This window comes from Apis cerana, linkage group LG12, assembly GCF_029169275.1.
Source record: "Apis cerana isolate GH-2021 linkage group LG12, AcerK_1.0, whole genome shotgun sequence".
NCBI lineage: Eukaryota > Metazoa > Arthropoda > Insecta > Hymenoptera > Apidae > Apis > Apis cerana.
The window spans coordinates 7,720,906-7,748,197 of NC_083863.1; the positions used below are offsets into that span (position 1 = coordinate 7,720,906).

Genomic DNA, 27,292 nt, shown 5'->3' on the forward strand with positions numbered 1-27,292 from the left:
AACATTTTTATTTTTATAATTATAGATCTATCAGAAATAACCAATCAAGTTTGCATTCTTTTCGAATGTTTTAAGCTATAACAGTATCGTTTAAGCAAGTTTAATCATTTTGTGACTGTCAATATCAATATTATTTCTATTATATCTAAAAAATATGTATTTGCATACTAGAATATCAAATTTTATATTTGATTTTCGTAAATGAAAAAATTAATTTTCTAAATTAATACTTTTTTTGTACAAATATTAGTTAGAATTGAATATATTTATGTATATATTTATGTATTTTATAAAAATTTTGGTTAATTATATATCAATATTTAAGGTGTTAATTATGCAGAAGATTTTAATGGTGATTACTCTATTATTATTTAATTTTCATGAAGTTATTCCTTTGCAATCTCAATCATTTTCTTCTATTGTTATTATGGCAAATTATACAGCATATCAATTTGCCATAAATATTAATGTTGAATATGTATTTTTATACCCTATTAATAATGTAAGTATAAATTTTTTATAGAAATTATAGTTTTTATATAATCTTATATAACATTATTTTATTTTTAGGTAACTTCAATGGAAACTGTAAGAATAGAAGTTGAAAGCAATGCTACAAGTAATCTACCTCTTATAGTAGTTGTTCGCCAGAAAAAAGAATTCTTATCATGGCAAATCCCTCTTATAGTGAAGAGTATGTATTTTAATAATTCAGAATATAATAAAACAAGTAGAACTCTATGTTCAACCAATTATAATCTCAATGGACTAAAACAGGAAAAAGAATTTATGATTATTAGTGTATCCACTACTAATCATCAAAATATTTCATTTATACTTAATGTGACAAAAGAACATAATTTTTATTTAAGGTACATATTATAATAAATATAGATAAGCAATAGAAATTTATTATTATATCTTGAAATTGAATTATAAAATAAAATAAAGGAAATTAATAATAATTATTTTCATTTTTTTCAGTACTGGAGAAAACAAAACTGTAGAAATTTCACCATCTCAACCTATTTATTATGGTTATACTTTCTCAGGACAAGTAGAAAGTTCTTCTGTAATTGTTCATGTCAAGTCTGATAGTGATATTTGTATGACTGTTTCAATACAAAATATATCAGTAAGTCTAAATTTTATATCTAATTATCATATTCATACATGTTATATATATATTTATAATACAATATATGCTTTATGATTTTTTTTTAGTGTCCTGTATTTGATTTAGAAAGGAATATTGAATTTTCTGGATATTGGCAAACTGTAATTCGACAGGGTGGTATAACTGTGCCAGTAAATATTTTTTATGTTAAAATGTATTTTTTAACATATTTTATATAATATATAGAGTTAGTTGTTTTAATTAAATTTACTTAAAGTTTAATTATTATCTTTTAGAAAGAAGAATTTCCATTAGGTTTCTTTGTGGTACTTGTAGTAAAAAGTGATGATACTGATTGTTACGGAACTCCTACTATGATTCCTTCACGGAATAAACAAGTGATATTAACAATAAATGCTAGTATTACCAAAAAAGATTATATTATTGCTTCAGGAATAGTTGTATGTCTTATTTTTAGTTTTTGTATTACCTATGTTGTGAGCACTGTGATATCAAAAATTAAAAGAGATAGACAAATGAAAGAAGAGATATTAAATCAAGAATCAGAACATATTAATGAACCTATACCAAGTCCTTCAACAGTAGAAGAGGTAAAACAAAAATTTATTCTTTTTTTTTTAAATACTATTTTTTAATCAATAATTAATTATATTACAGTCAGGACCTGTATCTATAGATGATGATTCTTCACTGGATGAAGATGATATTGATATAATGGAAGATGCTCTTTCTGATAAGGAAATAATACGAACAAAACTTGTACTTTCTGTTTGTGATTTGGCTCGTAAAGATCCAAAAATTCTTAGGCATAAATCTAGATTATATTTATATTATTTGATAACAGTCGCTATTTTTTATACTTTACCTGCAGTACAGCTGTTAATTACATATCAGCATGTACTTCATGTTACTGGCAATCAAGATATGTGTTATTATAATTTTTTATGTGCTCATCCATTTCAAGCATTATCAGATTTTAATCATGTATTTTCAAATATTGGATATATTATGTTAGGTTTCCTATTTATATTTTTAACATCTTTCCGAGAACATAATAAATTTGACGAAGAAAAAAATAAATGTTATGGTATACCACAACATTATGGATTATTTTATGCAATGGGTACTGCACTTATTATGGAAGGAATACTTTCAGGAAGTTATCATGTATGTCCAAATCGAAGTAATTTTCAATTTGGTAAGATAACAATTATTTTATATTAAAATATTGCAATTTTTTTATATTATTAATGACAAAGATTAATCATTTAGATTCAAGTTTTATGTACATCATAACAGTATTATGCATGATTAAAATTTATCAAACTCGTCACCCTGATATAAATGCTCGGGCATCAGTTACATTTGCAATGTTAGCATTCATTATTTTCATAAACTTGATGGGAGTTTTGAATGGTTCAATATATTTTTGGATTTTATTTACAATCACACATTTATTAACGTGTCTTTTTATGACCATTCAAATTTATTATATGGGACGATGGAAATTCAGAGCTTTGTTAACAAGAGTATTACAGGTAATTTCATATATTTAATGAATTTCATATTTTTCATTTTGACCTGATTATTTGTTAGGCACAATTTATCACTAATTTTATAATTTTCTAGAATTGTAAACATGACGCCCGTTCTGGAATTAGATATTTATTTCGACCTTTGTATATAGGACGCTTTTTTATGCTCGTTATAGCAAATTTATGGAACATTGCTCTTGCAGTAATTGGAAATATATATCAAGAAAAAAATTTTGCCACGTTTCTATTAGCCATATTAATGTCTAATTTAATTTTATATACTACTTTTTATATTATTATGAAGGTATACACACACACACATATATATATATATATATATATATATATATATATATTTACATATATATATATTTATATATTATTTATATATATTATATATATATTTACATATATATATATATATATATATGAATAATTATATCTATATTTATTATTCTTATATTATGAATTAATATATTTTTAATATTTCAGATTTGTCATAAAGAACGAATTCTACTTCGACCATGTATTTATATTGTTTTATCAATTGTATTTTGGGCTGCTGCTTTATATTTTTTTATAAACAAAACTATTTCATGGGAACTTACTCCAGCTCAATCACGTCATTATAATAAGCCCTGCGAATTCTTACACTTTTTTGATAGTCATGATATTTGGCATTTTCTATCTGCTTTAGCAATGTTTTTTTCATTTATGGTACTGCTTACTTTAGATGATGATTTAATTGATGTACATCGAAGTCAGATACCAGTCTTTTAAGGACAATGACATAAACAAAGAGAATATTGAGAATTTTTTTTATGTCTCTAACGATATGACTGCATGTAATATACATTTGAACTTGATATCAATGAATTAAAAATAGTATAAAATATATGTGTATAAAGATCATTTAGTAACTATTTTATATTAAATGCCTTATTTTTGTTAAATATTCAAGTTCATAAAATTTTTTATTATCTATCCCTTTATTTATATTAAATTATTCCTAGAGAGTAAAGAATTTTTGATATTTTTTATCACGATTGAAAAAATAGTACTTAATACTTTAAAATTACTTATCGAGTTGTTTCTTTTTTTATCGATAAACATGAAAAATATCGATGTACACATTAGTCGTTCGATAAAAATAAACGTAATGAACAAACTTTTTCCTAAAAAGAAATATATATATATATATATATATATACACATACACACATATACATACATATATATATATATATATATATACATATATATATATATATACATATATATATATGCATAAAATATATATATGTATACATGAAGTATAATTTTTACATTCATGAATATACTTATTATAAACAAAGGGCACATTTTGCCATGGTTTAGGAGATGGCAGTGATACTGTCTGACACACGATAGCATCACCATTGAACTTTAATAAGACACAAGTTCTTTTACTTTCTATCATCACGTAACGCTATCGATAGAAACAATTATTAACTTTCCAAAAATTATACTACTTCCGTACAATTTGCTATTAACAAGAATAACGAGTGTCTGTACAATTAATTCTAATACATACTACATACAGCAGGTACGCAAATAGACAAGAGTTTCTTTTTAATTCAAAGAAACATTAGGATGAACCACTTGAATCATTATGATGCTCCTGTGCAGTCATTTCTATTTGTGACAAAGTTCTTTGCAATTCCGTGCGTTCTGCTGGATGTAGTCTGTGCGCAATTTCTAAAATTGCATTTAATCTCACTTCTGGACAAGCTTCTAGAGCTTCTTTGATTCGAGAAACGATTGCATCTTGTTTGACACAAGTGATATTACGTGAAACAACACTATTTTCATCTTGTCGTTGATTTTCCAACCAATTCGTCGCTACTTCATCTTGATCCCATAAATATGATTCCGTGGCACCTTTATCCTCTATGAACCATCTACGCAACATCGCACCTACTTGTCTAAAATCAACATCTAAATTTCGTTGCGTTGAAAGAACTTCCTCTTTTATTTCATCCTCTAAAAGTCTTCTTCTAAGTCGCCAGTAAAGTAATCTTCGCGCTTTTCGCCATGGAATAATATCGTGAATGACATTTTTCTCGTACATTCTTTCTGGTGTATCGTGAAGATCCGCGAAATGAATTGCAACTTGATGATACATAGGTTCTAAAGTTTGTTCTCTCTTACGTATTTGACTTTCGATTTCTTTTCGTTCTTCAGGTGAATTTACATTGGATAAGTTTTCCTAAAAATAATAAATAATAAATAAAATAATAATTTTATAATAAATATCATTAATAAAATGATTTTAGTATTATATGTCATATATCATTTATAAATAATAAGTAAAAATAATATTTATAGATATTTATAATCATATTTATAGTTACTTTAAGTTTCTGTATTACTGTATCAATCCTATGCATAGTTTTAATTAAATCTTTATTTCTAAATTTTATTTCTACTATTCCACTAGGTTCTAAAACTCCAGCTCGACTTGTATTGTCAGCAAACATTTCCATGTAACGAGGATTTATTGTTGGATCAACAACTGCCCAAGCACCACCTCTTAATTCACCATTTGGTGGAATATATATAAATATTGGTTTAGTATATTTTCTTAATCCATCCACAATGTAAGCACCAAATTTGATAATCTGTTCATACATGTCTATAAAAAAATATGTCGTTAATAATTTCATTAAAAAATAATAAAAATAATTATTAACAATTAATGAAAACCTTTCATTCCACCAGAAAATCCTCTCCAATTAGCAAAGATAAAAAGTGGAAGTTCTTCTTTTCCAAAATCTTGAATAGCTTGAGCAGTTTTATATGCACTATCAGGAAACCATACTTGTCCTGCTTGAGAGATTGTTTTAGCTTCTGAATCGAGATTAGCAGGATCAGCGGGTAAATGCAATTCAACAGTTCTTGTTTCTACTGCAATAACACCACAAGGAATTCCTCCTAATCTAGCTCGTCCAGTTACCACAGTTTGAGCCCAAGGTCTCATTATTTCCTACAAATATTATTATATTATTAATAGAAAATATTACAACTATTTTATCAAATAATTAATATATGAGATAAAATATACCTGCCAAGAGCCACGATCAAAGAATCCACTCTCCCAATAATTTGTACCATTTTGTATTCTACCTTCAAGCATTAATCTTGGATCATAAGCTGTCTTTGTAGGAACATAAGTAATCTCTCTATCAATTGGATCAGGAAGAAGTGATGATAATATAGGAAGAGGCGCTCCTTTATATTTCGGACAATAACTTAACCATCTTAAAGCAGTGGCAATACCTTCTATATCTCTTACATCAGTTGCATGTGATATTCCATTATTATGCATGATTTGTATACCACCTAATTGATTGTTACTAGCATATACTTCGCGACCTAATACAACATTCAATGCTTTATACCCGGTTAAAATGATATGAGAATTTTCTATTTGAATCACTCTTTGCCCAAGACGTAATAAATAAGAACCGATACCAATAGCACGACAAGAAACAATGGAAATTGTAACTATTTCATCATAAGCTTTTGACGTTTCTCCAGCAATCATACCAGCATATTTCAAATTTTCTACACCAAGACCATCCTCTTTACCAATAATATCAGTAATTTTGTAACGAGATTCTCCCTTATCTTCAATCAACGAAGTTTTTACTGAATTAAATGGTGCTAAGCGTGCGTAATCATCCGGAGTTAGATATATATATTTGAATCCTTTTTCTGGTTCATCGTCATCCTCCCAAGCGATTCTGAATAATCCTTTTACTTCTTCTGCTAAACCAATACGAGCTCCAGAATTTGCGGAAAAATATATTCGAGGAATTCCAAGTTGTCTAGCTCTTTCAGATGCTTTGAAAAATACTAAATCTTCCTTTGGGCCAAAGGAACCAATTAAATGTGTTAAGTCGTTCGCAATTAATATAATGTCTCTACCAGTTATAGGATATTCTGGTGTATAAAGTCTTAATCTCCAAGCGACCATACCGATATTATTTTCACCAGGAAGACGTTTCTGTTCTACTAAATTTTCACCCTCTAATACTAATTCCACGCAATCCATTACAGTATTCGGAATCGTTATATCAGATTGTTCTCTTTCTTCTATGTATTTGTGCCATAGTTTCTCAGTTTGTTGTCTAAACATGTCTGGTAAATCATATACATATGTTGTACCAGCACTTTGTGCTTGAAACCGCTTTGCTTGAAGATAATCTTTGGTTAAATATGGCGTAGAAATCGGTAAACCATGCATAGGTCCGGGCCTCCAAGTACCATTTGCCTTTGCAGAAGGATAAGATTCAAAACGAATGATACCAGTCTTTGGATCAGTTATTTCTGTATAAAGGTGTAAATCTATACTATATCCACTATCATTAGCAATACATAAACGTATAATAGATGTTGGTTTTCCTGGTGCTGGACGAATCGTCATTTTAATCTCAGCATGACGGACTCGTAATTTCCATAATCTTGGACCATATCTCAATACCATACTTGTTACACTTTCTTCTATTCTTGCTGGATCCATAATAACTGTAGGTACAAAGTTCAGAAAAATATGATTGCATTCCGTACGTTTTGCAAGAGGATGTGAAAATGCAACTTCCAATTCATCCATAGCTTCTAATAAGACACGTTCACCTTCATTATGAAGATAATCAAAACTAGCTTCTTTTGTAATAAGATCAGAATGTCTTATAATAGAACGAATAAAGAAACGATAATCTGTGACTTGTTGTCCTTTAGCAACTTTTGCTTGACCAAGATATAGATGCATTTTTTGATTCGAAGTTGGTAAAGCTTCAAGATCATAAGTTCTCATTCTGTTTAATTCTAATTGAAAAGCGCAACCAGGTTCAAGATGTCGATAAATTTTATCTTCAACAAAACCATCTCTTTGACGAAATGTAAAGAATTTAGGAAACTGTCTTTTCTTTAAAGCAGCGAACGTAATTCTTTTTATACCTCGCAAGATTAATTCTTCTTTATTTGCAGCACACCAATCTCCAAAAATTTTTGCCATTATAGCATCATCATGATTTTCCTTTTCTTGGACGGCAATACTTAAAATATGTACCGGTTCTGTTGGTCGTTCACCAACTTCTACCGGACCAGCAGTTTCTGCAGTACTTAGAGATACATTTATAGATGTGCTATGTCTCGATTCGCTTCCAGCTGCATCTACTGCTTCTAAAACTTTGGCTGAAACTGTGGTAACTGAAGATAAGTCTTCTAAGAGATCGAAAACTTCATCAGAATATCGAACAAATTGATCCATATCTTGGAAAGCTGCCATAGCTCCAATTCTATGATTAACTGAAGATTGATTCTGTATATTGGGATGATTATTAGGTAATAAGAATTGGAAATGTACAAGTGGCACTTCACCTGATAGTTCTAAATGTTGTAAACATGTTAACTCATAGCTGATATAAGCTCTGCGGACATAAACTTCTAAAGCAGCATTACAAACTGCACGATTGGAATGATAAAAGAAATCATGTAAAATATCGAAAATAGATGTTTCAGAAAGGATCAATTTTTGTAAATTTTCTGGGTGAAAATCATGGCCGTACATATCTACTGCTGACAAAAATATAGATTCCATTTGATTATGTCTTAACTCATATGCAGGTTGGTGAGCAGCAATTAGAATTTGTCTTGCACGTAATGCCACACGACTATGTTCTGTACGATTCAAACTAGTTAATTCTGTCAATGTACTCGACAATTCATCCGTGAGGCCGGGTTCATTTGCCCAAAGATGATCAATGAGCATAGTTACTAAAACATTCTTCTTTGTGACTTGATTGTGACTAAAGATCATAGCTGTTACTGTTGCTACATCATCTTTGTACTGTTCTATTAAAGCTGAAACACATTTATCATAATGCCCTTGTTGGAACTGGCTTTCAACTGTATAATATTGTCGAAGAAGTTCGTGAACAGCAGTTTTCATTCTTCCACGTATTCCATTTCTATATCTTTGTACTAATTGTACTATAGCTTGAGTAGTTAAAAAGAATACGTCACGTTCAGATCGCTTTGAAAGAGTTGCTGCATGTCCATCAATTACAGCAGCAATCTGTTGACTAGGAAATTGAGCTAAAACAGAGGTAATATTTCTTTCATACAACGACATTAATTTTCTGATTTTTTTCTCGACAGAAATTGGAATTCTTCCTGATATTGTTGCAATTACTTCTTGTAATTCAAGTAGAGGTAAACTAGGATCACGAAGTGAATTCATAAATTTCTCAAGAAGTTCTCGTACTCGTGGTAAATGATATGGGTCTGGCAAACAATATCCTGCTAAAGTGTTTTCTAAAGCGATTCTATATTTAGCATGTAAATGATTTAATTTTTCCGGTATTGCTGGTGCTGCAGTTTCTGGGAATTGACCAGTATAATCTTGGGCTTTCGTTACCAAAGACGGATCGTCCAACTCTAATTGAGCAATCAAAGTACCAGCCTCAAGAATAGCACCCGGTCTTTTAACATAGAAGACACGACCAGCTTCGCTCGCTGTTATTGTCATTACCATTTTCATAACTTCAATTTCTGCATAGGCTTGTCCAGCATTCACATGTCCACCATCTTCTACCAAATAACTGATCAATTTTCCGGCTGATGGTGATCTTAATAAAGAAGGATCGTTATCCTTTTCAAAGATGCAAGTTTGATTTCCAATAATAATTCTATAACGATCAACTTCTTCCCTCATATAAGTAGTAAAACTTGCACCATCTAAAGAGAGCAGCAATCCTCCATCTGACAGTCGGTGTACTTCTACTTCTTTGTAGGAACCGTTCATAACAAGAAAATAACTATTAGGACCTGACTTAGCAGTCTGTACTTTATATTTATATCCATCGTTAATAAGTTCAACCTGAAAGATTTTATTAGATTTCATAATATTTAAAAAATTAAATTACATTAAATTATTAAACTAACAATATAAAACTTAATATAAAAACTTACATCGATAATATTATCTAAATCATTACTAGCTTGTATTTGTCCTTTTTCTAATGCTGTTTGGAATCCAGTGAAAGCAGCCGTGATTGTCCTATCAGCGATATGAAGCGCGCCACACGTTACAGCTAATAATACATCCGGTTTATCACTTCTAACGCGTTCGGCGATCAATAAATCAAGCCAAGCAGTGTCTATATTATTTTGTTGAAAAGATTCAGTTTCTAATAATGTGATCAAATATTCGACAGTGGTTCTGAAATCACCCCTAATACTCAATTCTTTTAAAGCTATGACTAAATTTTCTCGAGCCTGGTTACGATCCTCTCCCCAAGAAAAACAATGACCAAACTGAGAATCTGCGAATTCGTGAAGACCTCCAGAAGCTCCTACTGAGAAATAACCCCAAACATTTTTTGAAGACCGAAAATTCAATTCTTGAACAGTACCCGAACTTGGTTTAAAACCTAAATATATAATTATTATAATAGAATTCTTTAATTTGATCAAAAATAAAACAATTTTTTAATGAAATTCAATTTATTACCTTCATCAGGATTTTCACTAGTAATTCTTGCTGCTATCACATGACCCCATGGTTGAGGTTTATGTCGTGGTTGATCGAAATCAATGACGCTATCTCCCCATGGACTTTCACCATAAAGAAGACGAATGTCTTTAATATGATGTAAGGGCAATCCCATAGCAATCTGAAGTTGAGCCGCAGGTAAATTAACATCAGATACCATTTCAGTACATGGATGTTCTACTTGAAGACGTGGATTCAATTCCAAAAAGTAATATCGTCCAGAAGTGTCGTAAAGATATTCGACAGTACCTGCACTGACATATCCAACCATTTTGGCTAATCTTACAGCAGCCTATTATAAAACAACATATAAAAAATAAAATTTTTCGTTGTACTATTTATCGATTAGTTTATATTTAAAAAATCAAAAAATATTTTTATAATTTACAAATATAACTTGTAATTACTTTTTCCATTTCTTCAAAGACTTCAGGTTTAGCAATTACGGCTGGTGCTTCTTCGATAATTTTTTGATGTCTTCTCTGAATAGAACAATCACGACCGAATAACGATATCGCATTTCCATAATTATCAGCTAGTAATTGAACTTCTAAGTGACGTGCACATTTTGCTAACTTCATAATGAATATCGGAGATCCAGGTATCTCAGTTTGTACCTGCCTGAGAAAATCGTTAAGGATTATTAATGTAATGTCCATAATATTTTGTTAGATACATAATTCATTTTTATAAAACATTAATTTTTCTAAATCTAACAATTTTATTCTTACCTAAATAACGTAGGTAATTCTTCAGCGTTTTCAACTTTTCTGATACCTTTGCCACCACCTCCTTCGCTAGCTTTTACCATTATAGGAAAGCCTATTTTATTGGCTGCTGCTAAGCATTCCTCTACCGTCGAAACGCATCCTTTTTTAAAAAGTTCTGAAGATATTTTTATCTTCTTTCCACTATATTGCGCCGTCAATTCTGAACCTGACCAGGGAAGTGTCGGTACATCTGCAGTTTGTGCTACAATACTAGATGCAATTTTATCTCCAAGAGCCCACATTGCTCTTTCGGATGGTCCTAAAAATATAATATATAATTTATCTTTTCCTTTTTTTTATTTAAAATTTATCGATAAAAATATTTTCTCGACTATAATTTACCAATGAAGCACATGTTATTTTTATGAAGTAATTCTGGCAACTTTGGATTTTCTGATGCATGACCCCATCCTGCCCATACAGCCTGGACTTGTGTACGTATAGCGATGTCTACAATTAACTCGACATTTGCATAATTATTGTTGTTGGTTCCACCTGGTACAGGTACGTATTGGTCTGCCATTTTGATGTATTCTGCGTTAGCTTTCAAATCTTCCGGAGTTACCATTACAACAAAGCGCACAGCACGTTCGTTCTTGAACATTTCGTAGGACCATCGACGGATTGAACGCATACATTTTACTGCTGCTATTCCATTGTTGGCAATCAGAACCTATAATTGATATTTAATCACTACATTAATTATTAAATTTAATTTCTATATTGATATTATTTTTTATATATAATTTAATATTGAAATATTTTAGATATATTGGTATCTAAAATATAAGACATTATTGAACGAATAATAATAGTTAATGAATCATTTTTTTTTAATAATTATCTTTCTCTTTCTTTTTTTGTTTAATTCAAATTGAATAAAAGAATATAATTTCGATTTATCGGTTTACCTCGGAGGCAAGAAATTTGAATAAATCGAGATATAATAAATACTTGATATGCGAGAAAAAAAAGAAAATTAGAAATTATTATATTATACATAAAATATAATCAATTTATGATTTAAAATTAAATTTATAAAAAATGTATTCTTTTTTTATTATATTTGAATATATATATACGATCCTCAACTTCATTATATGCAGATAGAAATAATTATTCTATCTATAAAAATTTTTGATAAAAAAATATAATAATTTATTAAATAATTAATAGAAAATTTATTATATTTTAAAATAAATAAATGGAATCCAAATTATAATGAATCTAATTTACGATGACAAGAAATATTTTAAATTCAAATTATTTAATTATACTGAGGCGAATATTACGATAAGACTATCCTATTTGTACAAAAAAAAAACTCTCAAGGACATATTAAAGATGGAATAATGTGTGTTTTATATTGGTATTGCGCCAGAGTATCGCGGAATAGGCATAGTAATCTGTATAACTCAAGATCATTCAAGGTCGTTCGAGGTCAACTACGAAGGTCGTTTAGCGATTGTAACAAGGCGGCAAGAGGTTCGTAATATACTCATGCGGAACATATACAATACAAACTTCTACACATTGAATGACCTCCTTCTGTATTGTTTTCTATTACACAAATGTTTTTAAATTTTTGAATATAATGCAATTTAAAAATACAATGAATATATTTAATAATAATATAAAAATCATTTGCAGGTAATAAAATAATATATAAATAATATATATATAAAAAAAGGACAGACAATTATTTTAAAATTCAACAAGTATAAAATAAAAAAAAGATATTATTGGAAATCGATATTACTTTGTTAATGACTCTTGTACCGCCGAAACGATGAACAAATTCCTCAGGTGTGGCAATAGTAAAGTCCTTCTCATGTAGTCGGCTTTGCGTCTGGATCATCACCGTACCCTGCGACATGCTGGGCCTATAAAATCAGACAAAACACACACATTATTTTATTAAATACATTCTTATTATTAACAATTCAAATTTTTCGTTTCCAAATATTAATTATCTTCTAATAATGTTCACAATATATATTTAAACATTTTTACCATTATTTACCTATTCTTCGTTAAAATAATCATTAGGCATGTTTTTTTTATAATACTTGTTTTACAATAGCTACTATCAGTCAATTTTGACAAATACCGATTATGAAAAAATTACGAAAAGAATATTTAAAAAATCGAGTTAAATTTTTCCCTAGAACTTATAAAAGTAATTTTATCATCCATTAACGGGGCAATATGTGAATGACACCGGAGAAAGTACCAAACCGTTAATTTAAGCGGATCACGCAATGCCGTTCCTTCGTAACGCTTTCGGAACCTTCTATGTATCTCGCCTAGATACGTTTTTCTTATATTTATGCCGCGTCTACATTAACCAAAATTCTTTGTGATTTGACAATTCGTTTCTATACAGATTATAAAGGAAAAACGATATCGTTTTTCGGTATTTATATTGAAACAATTCGCAAACAATTCGCGAATAGTTTATCAATTATAAAATAATCATAAAATAAGAAAATTTTAGAATTGTGTTTAAACAAATTCTGAGTTTGTTTGATAGATTTTCTGACGAAAAATGATATATATTCTTTTTTCGTTGAAATCTATTTGATTTCGTTGACAAACTTGTTGCTAGATGAAAGATAAACGAATCGATCGGGAACATTAGTGTGAACGCAGTATCTCTTTTCTTCCTTGTTCATTTCTCTTCTTCATCTGCAACGCGTATGCTTAAAGGTGAACGCATCGGCTATGAGTAAGAATTCAAAACTCAAAAGAATTATGTGGATTCACGTGATTATTCTATAATAATTTATGAATATTTTTATATTGATAAACGTTTGTTTTATCATGAATGTATAAATAAATGTGCATAAATTTAAAGATATATAATAAAATGGTTTTTATATACTTTTATATTTTTATAACTTTAGCTAATATAAACAAATTGAAATTAATAAAAAATATGAATAAAACAAGAAATTTTTTTTTATTTATATTCATTAATTTTAAACACTGAATCACCTCGAAAAACAATATTTCGTTCACAACATTCGAATTTCATTTTAAAGATTGGAAACATTCCACTAGAATCTTGCTGACATATGATATTTTTTTCTCTGCGAATTTTGATTCGCTTACCAATTTATATCCTTGAAACTGCTTTAAAAGTAAAAATTATGAAAAATTTGATCATATATTGTTTACGTTGGAAATTCTATTTATTGGATTTTGCAATTTTGTTAATTCTTATTCATATTCTTATTTCAAATTGTTCCTTTAATTTGACGTAATATCTTTGTAGATTTCAAAGAAAAGTACAATTATTAATAATTTATTCATAATTATTCGTATTTAGATGCTATATGTGAGATGGATATTACATTAGTAGAAAGTAGATTGTAAAAAATAGATAATTCCAATACGAACGTTATTAATATATATAATGCACTTTTCTGATTAATTTTTTACTAAATAAAATATCTATTTATTTGATAAAATTTAAAATAATTGAAATTAATAAAGATTCTTTTACATTGATAATGAAATTGTAACTATTATGATATTAAAAATATCATATTTAAAATCTAAATTCAAGATCGTACTACTTTTGAAAGATTTTACTTTAATAATTATTATTAATTTCAACGATTTAAAATAGGAACAAAGTCTATTACGTTAAATTACACGACGATTGTAGTTGTTTTTTTATGGATATATCCGGTGAAGCGGCTGGTTCCTTTTTTTTCGTTTCCGGTGTAGCGGTCGATTCCTTCAATAGTTCCTCATGTATTTTCGATATACCAATCATTAAGTTATCCGAACTTTTCCATATCGGGTCTTCCTCTGTATTTTCAGCCAAAATGAATCTTTTTAATCGTCTCATTTCGTAATTCTACTACTCGATCTTTTTCGCGCCAAGAACATTAATATATTTTACTTATTATGACATATTGTGGTATCTGAACGATTACACAAAATACCCGTTACATATTCTTCATTACCTTCAATTAAAATTGGAATTCCAAATTTTTTAAGGATTTTATCCTATATTTCCTTGAAGTTTTATTCTCCTGTTATTCCTTAATTTTTCTATTCGTCTCCCTCTCTTTTTAACTTACGAACAAACTAGTTTTTCCTTCTCCAAAAGTATTTCACACAGTGATTTAATTATTCCACGAGGAAAGTTGCAGAAAACTTTGTTTCCGGTCTGAATACCGGTTCAGAAGGACAGTAAAAGTTGATTTCTTCTTTTAAATATATTGATTATTGATCTCTTTTCATCCAATACAAACATCTTATGGAATTATTTCGATTGTATCAGTGGAAGAAAAACAGGCGATTATTTTTCAAGAGATTAGCATGATTTATCAAGAATTCTAAACTTTTGTTTTCACAATAGAAAAAAATCACTGATAGGAGATACACGTGCTCTCATGAACACGATCTTTTGACGCACAATCGATGATATATTTCAGTTTTTTGATTAGCATCGTTCAATTAACTCAATATCACAATATCACTTTATAGAAAAGTTTCTTTTCTTTTTTTTCTTTTTTTTTCTTTTTTTCTTTTTTTTTTTACTTTTCGTAAATATATATTTACGACATAGATCCATTAATTTTCAATTCTCAATTACAATATTTATTCACCCCGTTGACCGTCAATTATCATAATTCACTTAGCTCGTGTACTTTCGAGTACTCGAATCGAATTAAAATTGATTTGAACCATATCGATTGATACTTATTTATTCTTCTGATTAATCATCGATCTTTCGTAAATTGCACAGATTATTATTATCTTCAATATGATGAAAGCATCCATGGAAAAAGTGATTGAATTGCATTTTCTTCTATGTATAAATATAAAATATATATTATCATTAAACAGGAAAAAGATAAATTCAATAAATTTGAATTCACAACATCTATGCTTCCGATCACCACGATCCAAAAGTAGTTTCCAAGAGTTAAGGCGTTTACAAATTTAGAGTATACAAATTTTTTATTCGAGTTATTTACCGTACCGGATCCTGAAATGAAAAGTCTTATCACTTGTAACACTTTTCCTCTATTTGCTCTATTTTAAACGAATTTTTAATGTCGATGACAATTACAATTAAATATAGAATTTAACACAGATTTAACGAGCCATATTAACGAAATCGAAGAATGATATATAGTTTTGAAGCAACTTGAATACTTGTCCAACATTCTAAGAAGTCTCATGGTCACTGACAACCATCATCGTACGGTATATACCTTTCATCCAATCCAGTGTTTCCCCTACCTTGCAATACGTTAGATATACACGAGGAAGTAACTCGAAACGAAGTTACTAACCAATTGGAAACGACTGATTTTCAAAGTTATTTATTTTTTTTTTTTCCATTTATTCTTATGTGAATTATCTTCGTTCAATTTTTGACAAGATATGCACGTACGAAAATATGTCATTTTTTAAAAGACGGTTTTTGAAAAAGACAGTTAAATTTATCGACTAACACGGAAATAAAGCAATACGCATTTCTTTGCGTGTTATAAATAACATTGAATCGAAACTCTATAGCGATGAAATATTATTTTTAATTACATCTGAATAAAAAACTCGTATCTGTAAATGAGTGTATTTTAAAATATATTTCTTTCGTGTGTCGTATTATACAATGTATAATATAATATACGTAACTCCAGCTCATTATGGACTCAAGTTACGTGGATTATTTGTTTCATGCGGTTTCCTTTACGCGGATAAATATATAAATGAAAAAAATCTGTCTATATAAAAAGTATTCATAAAAAAAAAAAATAAAATGAAAATTCAAATATCCTCGATAATTCATATATAATCGAGATTAATTTTAATACAAAATAGTAAGTCTTTTTTTTCCTTTTAATTGACTCGAAGAATAAATTTATGTATGTTATTGTATCATAAAATGTGATTTCACTCTTAAATTTTAATTATTTTTTTTTATAAAAGAATCGACGAGAAGAATTAAAATTTTAATATAAATTTTGGACTGTCGAAGAATTTATTTATCGATAAAGTGATATCAATCTTATTTAAAAAACATTGTCTATGTAAATATGAATATATAAATATGAATATATTTAAATCAGGTGATCGACGTTTTTTTTATAAAAGAACTATTATGACTTATTAAGTAACACAAAAAAAGCAGCGAATGATTTTTTTTTATTTCATTGATGCAAGAGCAATTGATGCTCTTGCATCAATGAAATAAAAAAAAAAAAAAAGGAAAAAAGAGAGAATAATTCTTTATCTATTAAACGATTGTTTTCTAAAATAGAATTTAATCTGCATTTTATTCATATGAAATATTGAAATTTTTCATCAACCATGAAAACATAACAAAATAAATTATTAAATATTCTATTTTTTCTGAAAGATCGTCACATGTTATGTAATTTTTTATAACGAATTTCAGATTAACGTTTATCGATGAAAGATTTTCTTATTTAAAATTTAAACCACCAGGATGTGTAAATGTCGTTGAGTTCAAAGTCTTTTATGCTATAATTGTTATTCGTTTCGATTTCTCAGAATATCTTGAAATACATTTATCATTCTCGAAGCATTTTTTTTTATTTTACACGATAATTAAGCAAATATATTTTTGCAAAAATAATGAAAATATTTATATTCACATTAATTATGTTAAAACTATATGTTATATAAAGAAGATGATGTTTAAATTATTACGTTATAAAAATATATAATTTATAAATAAAAAGGAGCTGATTATCAAAATGTCAATGTAAAATAACTAGAAGAAATGAATTTGTTTAAAATCATTTTGTAATTGAATTCAATGTAATTACTTTTAAATCATTTTGTAATTGGATTCAATGTAATTATAAAATAAATAATTTATAAAATAATAATATAACGATTACAATTTCTGTGATTTGTTTCGAGAAGAAAATGATTAGATTATCAATTATTCAAAATTTCTTTCAATTTTATAAAACTTTAAATTAACAAGCATGAAAATGATAATACAAAAGAAAAAAAATTGTGATATAATCTTTTTTTTCAACTTGAATATATTTTTTTATAACTTTGTATAATTTTGAATAATATTAAAATTCAGATATTCATAATTGCTTGAAAAATTTTTACATTTGTGCATTTTTATAATTATAAAAAACAAAATTTTTATGCAGGATATTATCAAAAAAAAAAAAATGAAATACTAAAAAAATTACACAAGCTTCACGTTAAATAATTATAAATATTCAATATATTAATTTATTAATAAATTTATAATGAAAATTTATTAAATAAAAATTTATTAAATATAAATTTACTATATTTCTCTTTTAATTTTAATTTATATTTTTATTAAAGATGTATTTAAAAATGGGTTAATCATAATTGTCAATTAAACGTTATTTCATTCATTCATAATGAATGAAGTATGTTATCATGAAATATGATTTCAAGATTATGGTAAACAACTGTGTTTTGAAAAATGTGTTTTAAAAATGAGCAAATGTAATGCTATAATTAACAGCAACTTAATAGTAATTATTCTTCCTATTATTCAACACTTTCCACATCGTCACAATCGTTACCGTTTAAAACGACATAACCTCTAAAAAGAAATTTAACTTATATACGGTACTACCTTCCCTAAAGTTAAAAATCCTGTAACAATTTTCTCTTTCCATTCACTTTTCTTCCATCTTCCCCCTCCTCCCTCCCCTCCCCAAACTTTCGAACGAATCGTAAAAATTAACCGATTGAAGATCAACATTTATCACATATATATGTAAGTACATTAGATATATACCAAAAGAAATCCTCGTGGATCTTTTTCAAGTTCGACAAGAACGATCCAATTCTCGATCATCCTGTTTCTCTGTTACAATGTCTTTTTAATCCCTTTATTCTTACTTCCTTGCATTTTTTTTCAATTTTAAAAGGGAAACAAAAATAAATAGAAGAAAAAAAAAAAAAGGAAGAAAATAAATCACCTGAGCCGCTTGCGGCGCTCGATCAAGCCTGCCATGGCATTCTGCGTCTCGAAATCGTTTGTTTCGGATGGAAAGGTATCCTCCACTTCCGATTCTTCGGCGGGATCGTTGTCTGGCCCCCCAACGACGAAGCTCACCGGATTTTCCGCCATAGTGTCACTGATGTTGAAGGATTTGTTCTCGTTCTCTGTCGACCTCCTCTCGTCGCCTTCCTCTCTTCTGTTATCGTTACCTTCAAAATTCGATCGTGTGAAGATTGGCCATATTTCTTTTTTTTTTTTTTTTTTTTATTAATACAATCCAACATCCTTTTCCTTTGTTAATCCCATTTGGTTAGCGTTCTCTATGTATGATATTTTAAATTCATTGTCGCGTTCTCCCCATAGAAGTTCGCGGATCTCGTTCCTTGTTTAGCACCAAGGGCCACTCGTTAATTATTTTTAAGTTAGTTTTTAATTCGTATTAATACATTAATTTAATAACACATCGAAGGGTTCTTATGCCTTTCTTCGTGGATGCTGAGAAGACTGATGCGGTAAGTGACGTGATTTGATCCTCGAGAATCTTTCAAACTGTCGAAACTTTTTGAGCAAAATTCCTTAGAGTGGCCCTCAATTCTCGCGTCGTGTAATAATTTCGTAGGCAAAAGTTCCAAGTGACGTGGTCGAAATGATGGTTTTCATGCCAAATAAGCTGCATGCAGTTTTTTCCAAGAAAAAAAAAAAAAAAAAAAAAGAAAAAGGGAAAAATGTTTCATTACCAAACAATCCTTCGTGTTATGAGTCCTCCGATATGATATTGTTGTCATTTATATATGCATAAAAATATCGATTAAGATCGAAATTGAATAAGCAAAAATGAAATGCAGTACATGCAAACGAATAATATGAGGATATGAATTTCGTAAGAAGCAATCATGGATATGATTAATTTATAACTAGTTAATTTATAACTTACTAGTTATTATATAAATTTAACGCATATAAGATTTCATAAAGTTATCATTTTACAAATAGTTTTATTTATGTTAAGTAATGCATATATATATAATAGACATACGTAATCTATAAGATAAAATAATGAAATAAATAATTTAAATCAGTTCTATATCTGCGTATACATCGTATATTTTAAAAAAAATTTACAAATATTTAAAAAAGCTATTAATCCTTAATAATGAATTTTAGAAAATAATTATTTAAAATTATCATCAATTAATGACGTCAAAAAGACGTCATTAATGTGATTTTTTTTAATAATTGTAAAAATAAAATATCGATTTAATCAGTTTAATTAATTCAGTTAAATTGGACATTCAGCATAATAATAGATAAACTTTTAAAATCTTATGTTTCAAAAGAGATTCATAAAATACATCGTTTTCTATAGTTATTTGAAAAGAATGCACTTTATACCACTTTTTCACTGAATCATTTAATTTTAAATAAAAGAAATGTTTACAACTTGTTTTATTAACCAATGAGGTTTTGTTCTCTTGAAAGGAAAAATTTCATATGACAAACTCAATCGTATATCTTCTTTTACGAAATTTAAATTAAACGATGAAAGTAACTTTTTTTTTTATTTAACATCATGTAATTACACAATGAAAAATGATCCACGCAAGTTAATAACAACACCAGCATCACCACCAGAAAACACATCATTTTTCAAAAAATAGCCGCTCTTGTCAAGGCTATTATAATTTCTTTTTTCGTATTTGATTAAAGTTTTAAATCCTCTTCAGATAAATATAACAACTTGTTAGTTCTCGAATGGAAATTAATGACGTAAAATTTTTCCAGAAAAAACTACGTCTCGTAGATACGTTTTCATACAATGAAACGATGAATAAAATACGAACAATAATGAAACTAGAACGAAGACATGTGTTTTTAAGAATGCAAATCTATTTGAGAATAAAACTCTTGAGAATTACTTTCGACAATTATTTGTCACTAATGAAAACTGCATTGAAAATGAAAGTCATTGTTGAATAATCAATACAGCAGGATTCATTTTGCGAAAAATATTATCAAGAGCAATTGAGTAGAGAATTTTATTCTCAAATCTATTTTCTTTTTTTTTTTTTTAGCACATTGGAAAAAGGATAAATCAATCACGATTCCACAAATGATGATGATGATGATGATGACGAAGAAGAATTGTGGAAGAGAATAAGCATGAGGAAAATCGAAATTCGAAAAGCCTGGTTACTACTCACCCTCGATTCCTCTACCGAATAGCGAATGAATTGCTCGATAAACGTGAACCACCCACCACTCTTGTTGTAGCCGATCCGTGAAAATGTATCCAATGTGAAAATATCGGTGTGCTATTGCAGCGAATGTGAACCCAGCGAGAACAGGGGTAAAAAGAAGAACGACGGAAGAAACACTTCGTGATTCACTTAGTAGATGTTGAACGAGACCTTGAAAGAATTCCGAATGATCAAGCAGGATCCTTTTCCCGAATTCGCCTTTTTCTTACTACACTGTTTCGACATGAAACACGAATAAAACATGTCCTTTGTATTATATTGCTATACGATGATAACAAAACTGCTTGTAATGTTTTTATTAATGTTTGTTGCAAACGCAAAGAGAATGGAAAATGTTACTCGAACTTTGATGATTTTTAATATTCCTGAGTAGTTAATTAATAGAATAATAGAATGATTCAATATTAGACAAATAATAAAAAAATCGAACAAATTGTTGATTAACCTTGTTTCAAAAACATCTAATTAGAATTAATGTTAGTCAACAGGAAAAGAAATTCTAATTCGTATAAGTACGCATAAGAAAATCACATTAAAATTTCAAATTGGAATTTTAAAAGTTACTTAAATATAAAATTCTATTTGTAAAAAATATGAATAAAAATTTTGTTTTACATCAATAAGTCAAAATTTACAAATTTTAAATTGCTACGTTATTTATTGAATGATAATATCAAAGTAGGTTAGATATAAAATTCTATAAAAAATAAGTTATCAAAGTTATCAAAGGTTGAATAGCACTCGAGGTGAATAATGAAGAAATTTTCCAAAAAAAAAAACTTGTTAGAACGCTTCACAGGGAGAACGCAATAGAGTTTGCTATGAATTAATGTGTTCCAACGATTTAGGAAATTCATCAATACCGAAAAAAGTATCCAGAAGACCTCGAAGCATACCAGAAGATACAGAGTGATGCCTGGATATCTGCGTTCTTCTGTTGACAATTGTTCTTTTCACTGTTTTTCTTTCTATTTAAATATTATGTTCCTCTTCCTTATTTTTGGTATTTTCACACACATACACAAAAAAACAAAAGAAAAAAAAAAACTAAACGAAGAAATATACGATTTGAGGAAATAAAAAAGAAAAAACAAGAAAAAGAAAAAATCGAGTAAGGGGGGAAAAACAATAATCGTTGCGAAAGTAATAATCAACTATTAGTTTTGCCTTTTGTTTGTAATATGAAATTTCCTTTTAAAGAACACATAAGAGTTTATTATATTTTTATCCTTTTATCTTTTTTATCTTTAATGCGTGATCAAACATCCGAACGACAAAGCCTCGTCATCATCGCTCTTCTATTACTACACTTCACGACGATGAGCACGAAAGAAGATACGACAACGCACTGACATGCACGCTGTTCTTGCCGATACCGCGCTCTTTTGTGAACACGCGCGACTTTACACGGAGAAAAGGAAATCGGCTGGCGTCAAAATGAAACGAATTGGAGGAGACGCGCGTGGACAAATGACCGAACGATAGAAGAAAAAGTGAACGAAAAAAAAAAAAAAAAGAAAAATAAAACCGGACGATAGGGTTCAGAGGGCACCGATGACACTGTGTCTGTTCCACTTTTCATAGTGTAGCACTGTCGATATCGCATTATGATGCGAACGGTGGAACTTTTGTTTTGTGACACGGAGCCACAATATACGATACGTGTTAAATTTATTTTGTGACATTTTTTTATGTTTGTTAAGATACTTTTAATTAAATTAAGCAGTCTCTTGTTAAATATGTTCGCCATTTTTAATCGCAATTTTTTTATTTCTTTATTCGTTTCTTTTTTCGTATTCTTCGGGTATGCTTGATCGACTGGTGTCAAATTTTCACCTACTAAAGATTTCGAGAATCTTTGTTATGTAAGATATTATTATTACTATTATTATTATTATTATTATTATTCCAATTTCTTTCATTTGACAGTAAGTTTTAAATATTCTTAATATATTATAATATTATTGATAAAATAATAGGTAATTTTAACGTGTTTCTTTTTTTTCGATTTAGTATTATTTTTATTCAAATTTTTCTTTTGTATATACATAAATATTATAATAATATATATATATAATATTATAATAATTATAATAATTATAAATATTAAAAAAATATAAATTATAATTATTTTATAATAATTATAAAATAAATAAATAATAACTATAAAATATTATATAATATAATATTAAATTTATTATTTTTGAAAAATAAGGAAATAAATAATTTTATGTCTTACTCACTTCTTATGTCTTTTTCGAATAATTTTATTCTTACATCTCTTTCAACATTATCAATTTCTATCTCAATTTTGTTTATGATTACTACATCAACTATTATAAAAATCTTAAATATTTTTTACAATAAATTAAATGCTTTTCAATTCAATTCAATGCTGTTGTCTTCGAATCATATTCTCTATATCATCTTAATGAATTCCAATCATCATAAACATGTTGATAGCTTCGTAATACAGTGTACAAGAACCGAAGTGGGCATTATTAAAAGAAGGATAGAGGTAAGTGTATCTTTATTCACACATTCTGGTGACGTCCATGAGTGTATGCATACATATAAGTGTAAACACGCGATGTACGCATTACACATGTATGTATATATATACTTGTTCAGCGTATGGATATTCTGCATGAATATTGTTATGTAATTGTATATCAAATATAGTATTATTTTACATTATACAATATAAGAAAAAAAATATTTATAATCATTATATGCATAAGAAATTGTTAATTAATTTTCATACAATATCAAATTCAAATAATGTCACTTTGAAGATTAATCTTCAGATATCATTAAAAATATTTATAGTAACATATTTTTCTGAAATGATACATAAAATAATTTTTTTACCTTTTACAATAAAAAATATATTTTTTATTTATTTACGATTTTTATCTTTTTTTATCTAAATTTATTATATTAGATTTTTATATTTTTAATTATATATTCAATAATTTTCCGATTTTCTAACAAATTTGGAAAATATCCATGAATTTTTAATTGAAAATAATGAGATTTTCGTTTCGTTTTTAATACGTTAATATTTTTTGAGTTTAAAGGTCAACTTTATTTCTAATTCTACATTAAAATAAATGCTTTGTTTGAAATTATTCACAATTGAAGATAAAAGTTGATATTAAGTTCATATTATTTGAAAATAAATAATGCGATTTATTAATGATCGGAAAGAAAAATGTTTATCAGTTGAAATGAGAAATATCTTCACAATGTACCGTGTTTGAATAGATTTCAATTTAATGATGAAAATTTTGACCATCAGTGCTGCGTGTTTGATTCGTGACTTTTACGAAGAATCGTATGACATTGAATCACGAAACTAAACTAGCTGAGAACATAGGTTACTGGTTATCAGTAATATACAAATGTATTTAACAAAATCTATTGTGATAATAGTTAAACGTAAATAGATGTTTCCTTTATAATTTTTACTATTATTATTAACTACAATAATTTTTCTCTCTGTTAGTTTATTTTTTATTTTGATTTTTTTATTTTTACATTTTTGTTGAGTTTTTTTTATTCATTGTCATATTATCTCTTGTAATATTCAGTTATATCAATATTAAAAATGGCGAATTAAAATATCGAACAAAATATTAACAATAAAATTAAATTAAGAATATTATTTATTTTATTCTCTTTTGAATTGCAAAAAATCATGCAAAAAAAAAAAGAAATAATAACGAAAAGCAATCATCAAATATGTTGAATAATTAAATTTAATCAATAATATTATTTATACGTTTAAGATTGTAAAATGAATTGATAATAAGGCGTTGCTTATTAACAATAAATAATATTTTCAATATATATATATATTTATATTGAGAATACTATATTGTTTAGAGAAACTTTTTATTATTTTTATTTATAATGAAAATAATTTATAATTTATAATTTATAATATAAAAAAATTCCTTTAATAATGTTATTTTATATGAATAGAAAGAAAAAGGATTTTTTACTATTTCGAAACTTATAAAAATATACAATCTATCTAATTGTCATGTGAAATTGATAAAAATAATGTATTGTATGCAGTATTAGTTTTCTAACTTCGATAAAATTATTAACACAAAAACAATTAACATGATATAATATTAATATACTATTCGATATAATCTTTCTTTATAAATTTCCGCAAATATTTACATACATTGAGATATTTAATATGTGTACATTTTCAATTTATAAATTAATCTACTTCTTTAAAATAACTAATTTCATTTAAATATTTTTGATTTAAAATATATTATTCTCTGATATTAATAATTTTTAAGTTGTTTTTTTAAAAACAAAATTTATGTATATTTTATTATTTAATCTGTACTGTATAATATACAGGTTATATATGTTATAACAAATTAGAAATATAATTAGTAAAAATTTAATATTGAGTTTAATGATGTAACAAAAAGAATGATTATCAGGGTCATCGATCACGTGAATATGAAATTTCATAAAAATGGTACGATTTGTATAATATCGTTCATTGATAAGTACAATATCACTTATTGCATAATTGATGACATCGTTTTATCGTGTTTCTGACAGCACGTATTTATATATGTATATAGCAACATACATTCTTACTTTTCTGTAATATAATGTATATAATGTATATTAAAACAAGTTAATCTATTTGAATTAAACAGAATATTTTAATAATTTGTTCCACATAGTTATGTATAAATTCCAAAAATATCTCATATTTTGTAATTTGTTTTGGTTAGCCTACTTTTAAAAATTAAGAAGATTATACGCAACTATTACAAGATTATACGTATATAAGTATATATACGAAGCTTTATCGAACATTCTTTAATGTTTCGTTATATTCGTTACATTTATGTAATTCGTGTAAAGCATAAAACATCATACAACTGAAATATCTCGCAATGACAGAATACAAATCTATTTTAATATTTATTTTTAAAATTTGTCTAATTAAATATACATAATTATATATAAATTGAATTTTCCTATTGATGACATATAATCAAAATTATAGAATAATAGATATAAACGAAAGAATGCAAACAAAAGATATTGCTAAAAAACAATTAAGTGTCGTTCCTTTATCGCGGGAAACAATATCAATAGATATAAGTTTTTACAAATTATAAAAAAAACAGATAAATTCAATGACATTTGATAATATAATACATATCTATAAATAGTAAACAAATTTTTAACCGTAATTAAATATAATTATAAAAATATTACTTTATAAATTTATCATCAGTTTATGTTAGCTATTAGCGTATTTTAATTTTGTGAAGCACTACATAGCTATGAAAGTAAATATATATTTTCTTATTTAATAAACGTATTAATGTTATTATAATTTATTAAAAAATTACATATATTCAACGGTAACAAATTCTATAGATTTTCACACAAGGCAATCAAAAAATTGACAGACTATTCCGATTGGTTGATTGAGTCAGGCGACGTATGCTGTATTTTGATTGGCTATAAAGCGTAACCAAGTAACACGCGTTATGATGTATACTAAATAGAACTTTAATGCTACTGTACATGGAAATTTCATTTGCGTAATCTTTGGGTAATCTTCAATGAGAAAAATCAAAGCTGATATGAAAATGAAAATAAACTTACCGGTGACGAATCTTTCGCGGTGGAGTAGCACGTTCCTCATTGAGGTTAAGTTCATCTCCGTTCTCTGTCATTCGATATGATTTTGTTCACAATTTGTCACGAAAGAATGTTACACGGCACTGTTTATGCCTGGTTATAATTTGTAAACGACCGAACAATGTCGATCACAGTATAGGAAATTATTGTCACCTTCTAAACATGGATTTTTTTACTTCCGCTAAGGCACGTACACCGTGGAGCAACATAAAGAATTCATATACCGACACTTTTGGTGGTTCCACTGTTGATTTCCACGGTGATTTATGTACCGATTGAGAAAAATCTT

The 27,292-nt window shown here is 27.5% G+C and overlaps 2 protein-coding genes across 17 annotated transcripts; one reads left to right on the forward strand and one right to left on the reverse strand.

Moving 5' to 3' along the window:
- LOC107998996 (SID1 transmembrane family member 1) lies at positions 1 to 3,585 on the forward strand. 2 transcript variants are annotated; one of them, XM_017058611.3, is made up of 9 exons: positions 1 to 502; positions 571 to 872; positions 985 to 1,135; positions 1,225 to 1,308; positions 1,414 to 1,728; positions 1,796 to 2,336; positions 2,411 to 2,676; positions 2,768 to 2,977; positions 3,166 to 3,585. In XM_017058611.3, exons 1-9 carry the CDS (start codon positions 269 to 271, stop codon positions 3,451 to 3,453), a joined length of 2,391 nt encoding a protein of 796 aa, XP_016914100.1. In that variant the 5' UTR covers positions 1 to 268; the 3' UTR covers positions 3,454 to 3,585. The 2 variants fall into 2 exon arrangements, with proteins under 2 accessions (XP_016914100.1, XP_016914101.1); XM_017058612.3 differs by having other exon boundaries at positions 124 to 502; positions 571 to 694.
- On the reverse strand, positions 2,671 to 27,268 carry LOC107998916 (acetyl-CoA carboxylase). 15 transcript variants are annotated; one of them, XM_017058451.3, is made up of 13 exons: positions 26,968 to 27,268; positions 21,247 to 21,453; positions 19,023 to 19,254; positions 12,803 to 12,926; positions 11,386 to 11,716; positions 11,005 to 11,302; positions 10,681 to 10,894; positions 10,232 to 10,565; positions 9,691 to 10,151; positions 5,777 to 9,598; positions 5,419 to 5,698; positions 5,067 to 5,347; positions 2,671 to 4,921 (listed from the first exon to the last, which is right to left on the reverse strand). In XM_017058451.3, the coding sequence occupies exons 1-13, from the start codon at positions 27,020 to 27,022 to the stop codon at positions 4,301 to 4,303; spliced, it is 7,260 nt and encodes a 2,419-aa protein (XP_016913940.1). In that variant the 5' UTR covers positions 27,023 to 27,268; the 3' UTR covers positions 2,671 to 4,300. The 15 variants fall into 15 exon arrangements, with proteins under 15 accessions (XP_016913940.1, XP_061938850.1, XP_016913941.1 ...); XM_062082866.1 differs by having other exon boundaries at positions 21,247 to 21,516; positions 26,968 to 27,108; XM_017058452.3 differs by lacking the exon at positions 26,968 to 27,268 and adding an exon at positions 22,167 to 23,195.
- Positions 27,269 to 27,292: the final 24 nt, after the last annotated feature.

Bases quoted from the DNA above. Each gene is read 5' to 3' on its own strand.
- LOC107998996 (XM_017058611.3), top strand. From the start codon at position 269: ATGTATATATTTATGTATTTTATAAAAATTTTGGTTAATTATATATCA. The intron at 1,729-1,795 runs GTAAAACAAAAA...ATTATATTACAG, and splicing joins GTCCTTCAACAGTAGAAGAG to TCAGGACCTGTATCTATAGA. The intron at 2,677-2,767 runs GTAATTTCATAT...ATAATTTTCTAG, and splicing joins TGTTAACAAGAGTATTACAG to AATTGTAAACATGACGCCCG.
- LOC107998916 (XM_017058451.3), bottom strand. From the start codon at position 27,022: ATGAACTTAACCTCAATGAGGAACGTGCTACTCCACCGCGAAAGATTC. The intron at 21,454-26,967 runs GTAAGTTTATTT...AATTCTTTCAAG, and splicing joins CCGCGAAAGATTCGTCACCG to GTCTCGTTCAACATCTACTA. The intron at 10,152-10,231 runs GTAATAAATTGA...TTATATATTTAG, and splicing joins TAGTGAAAATCCTGATGAAG to GTTTTAAACCAAGTTCGGGT.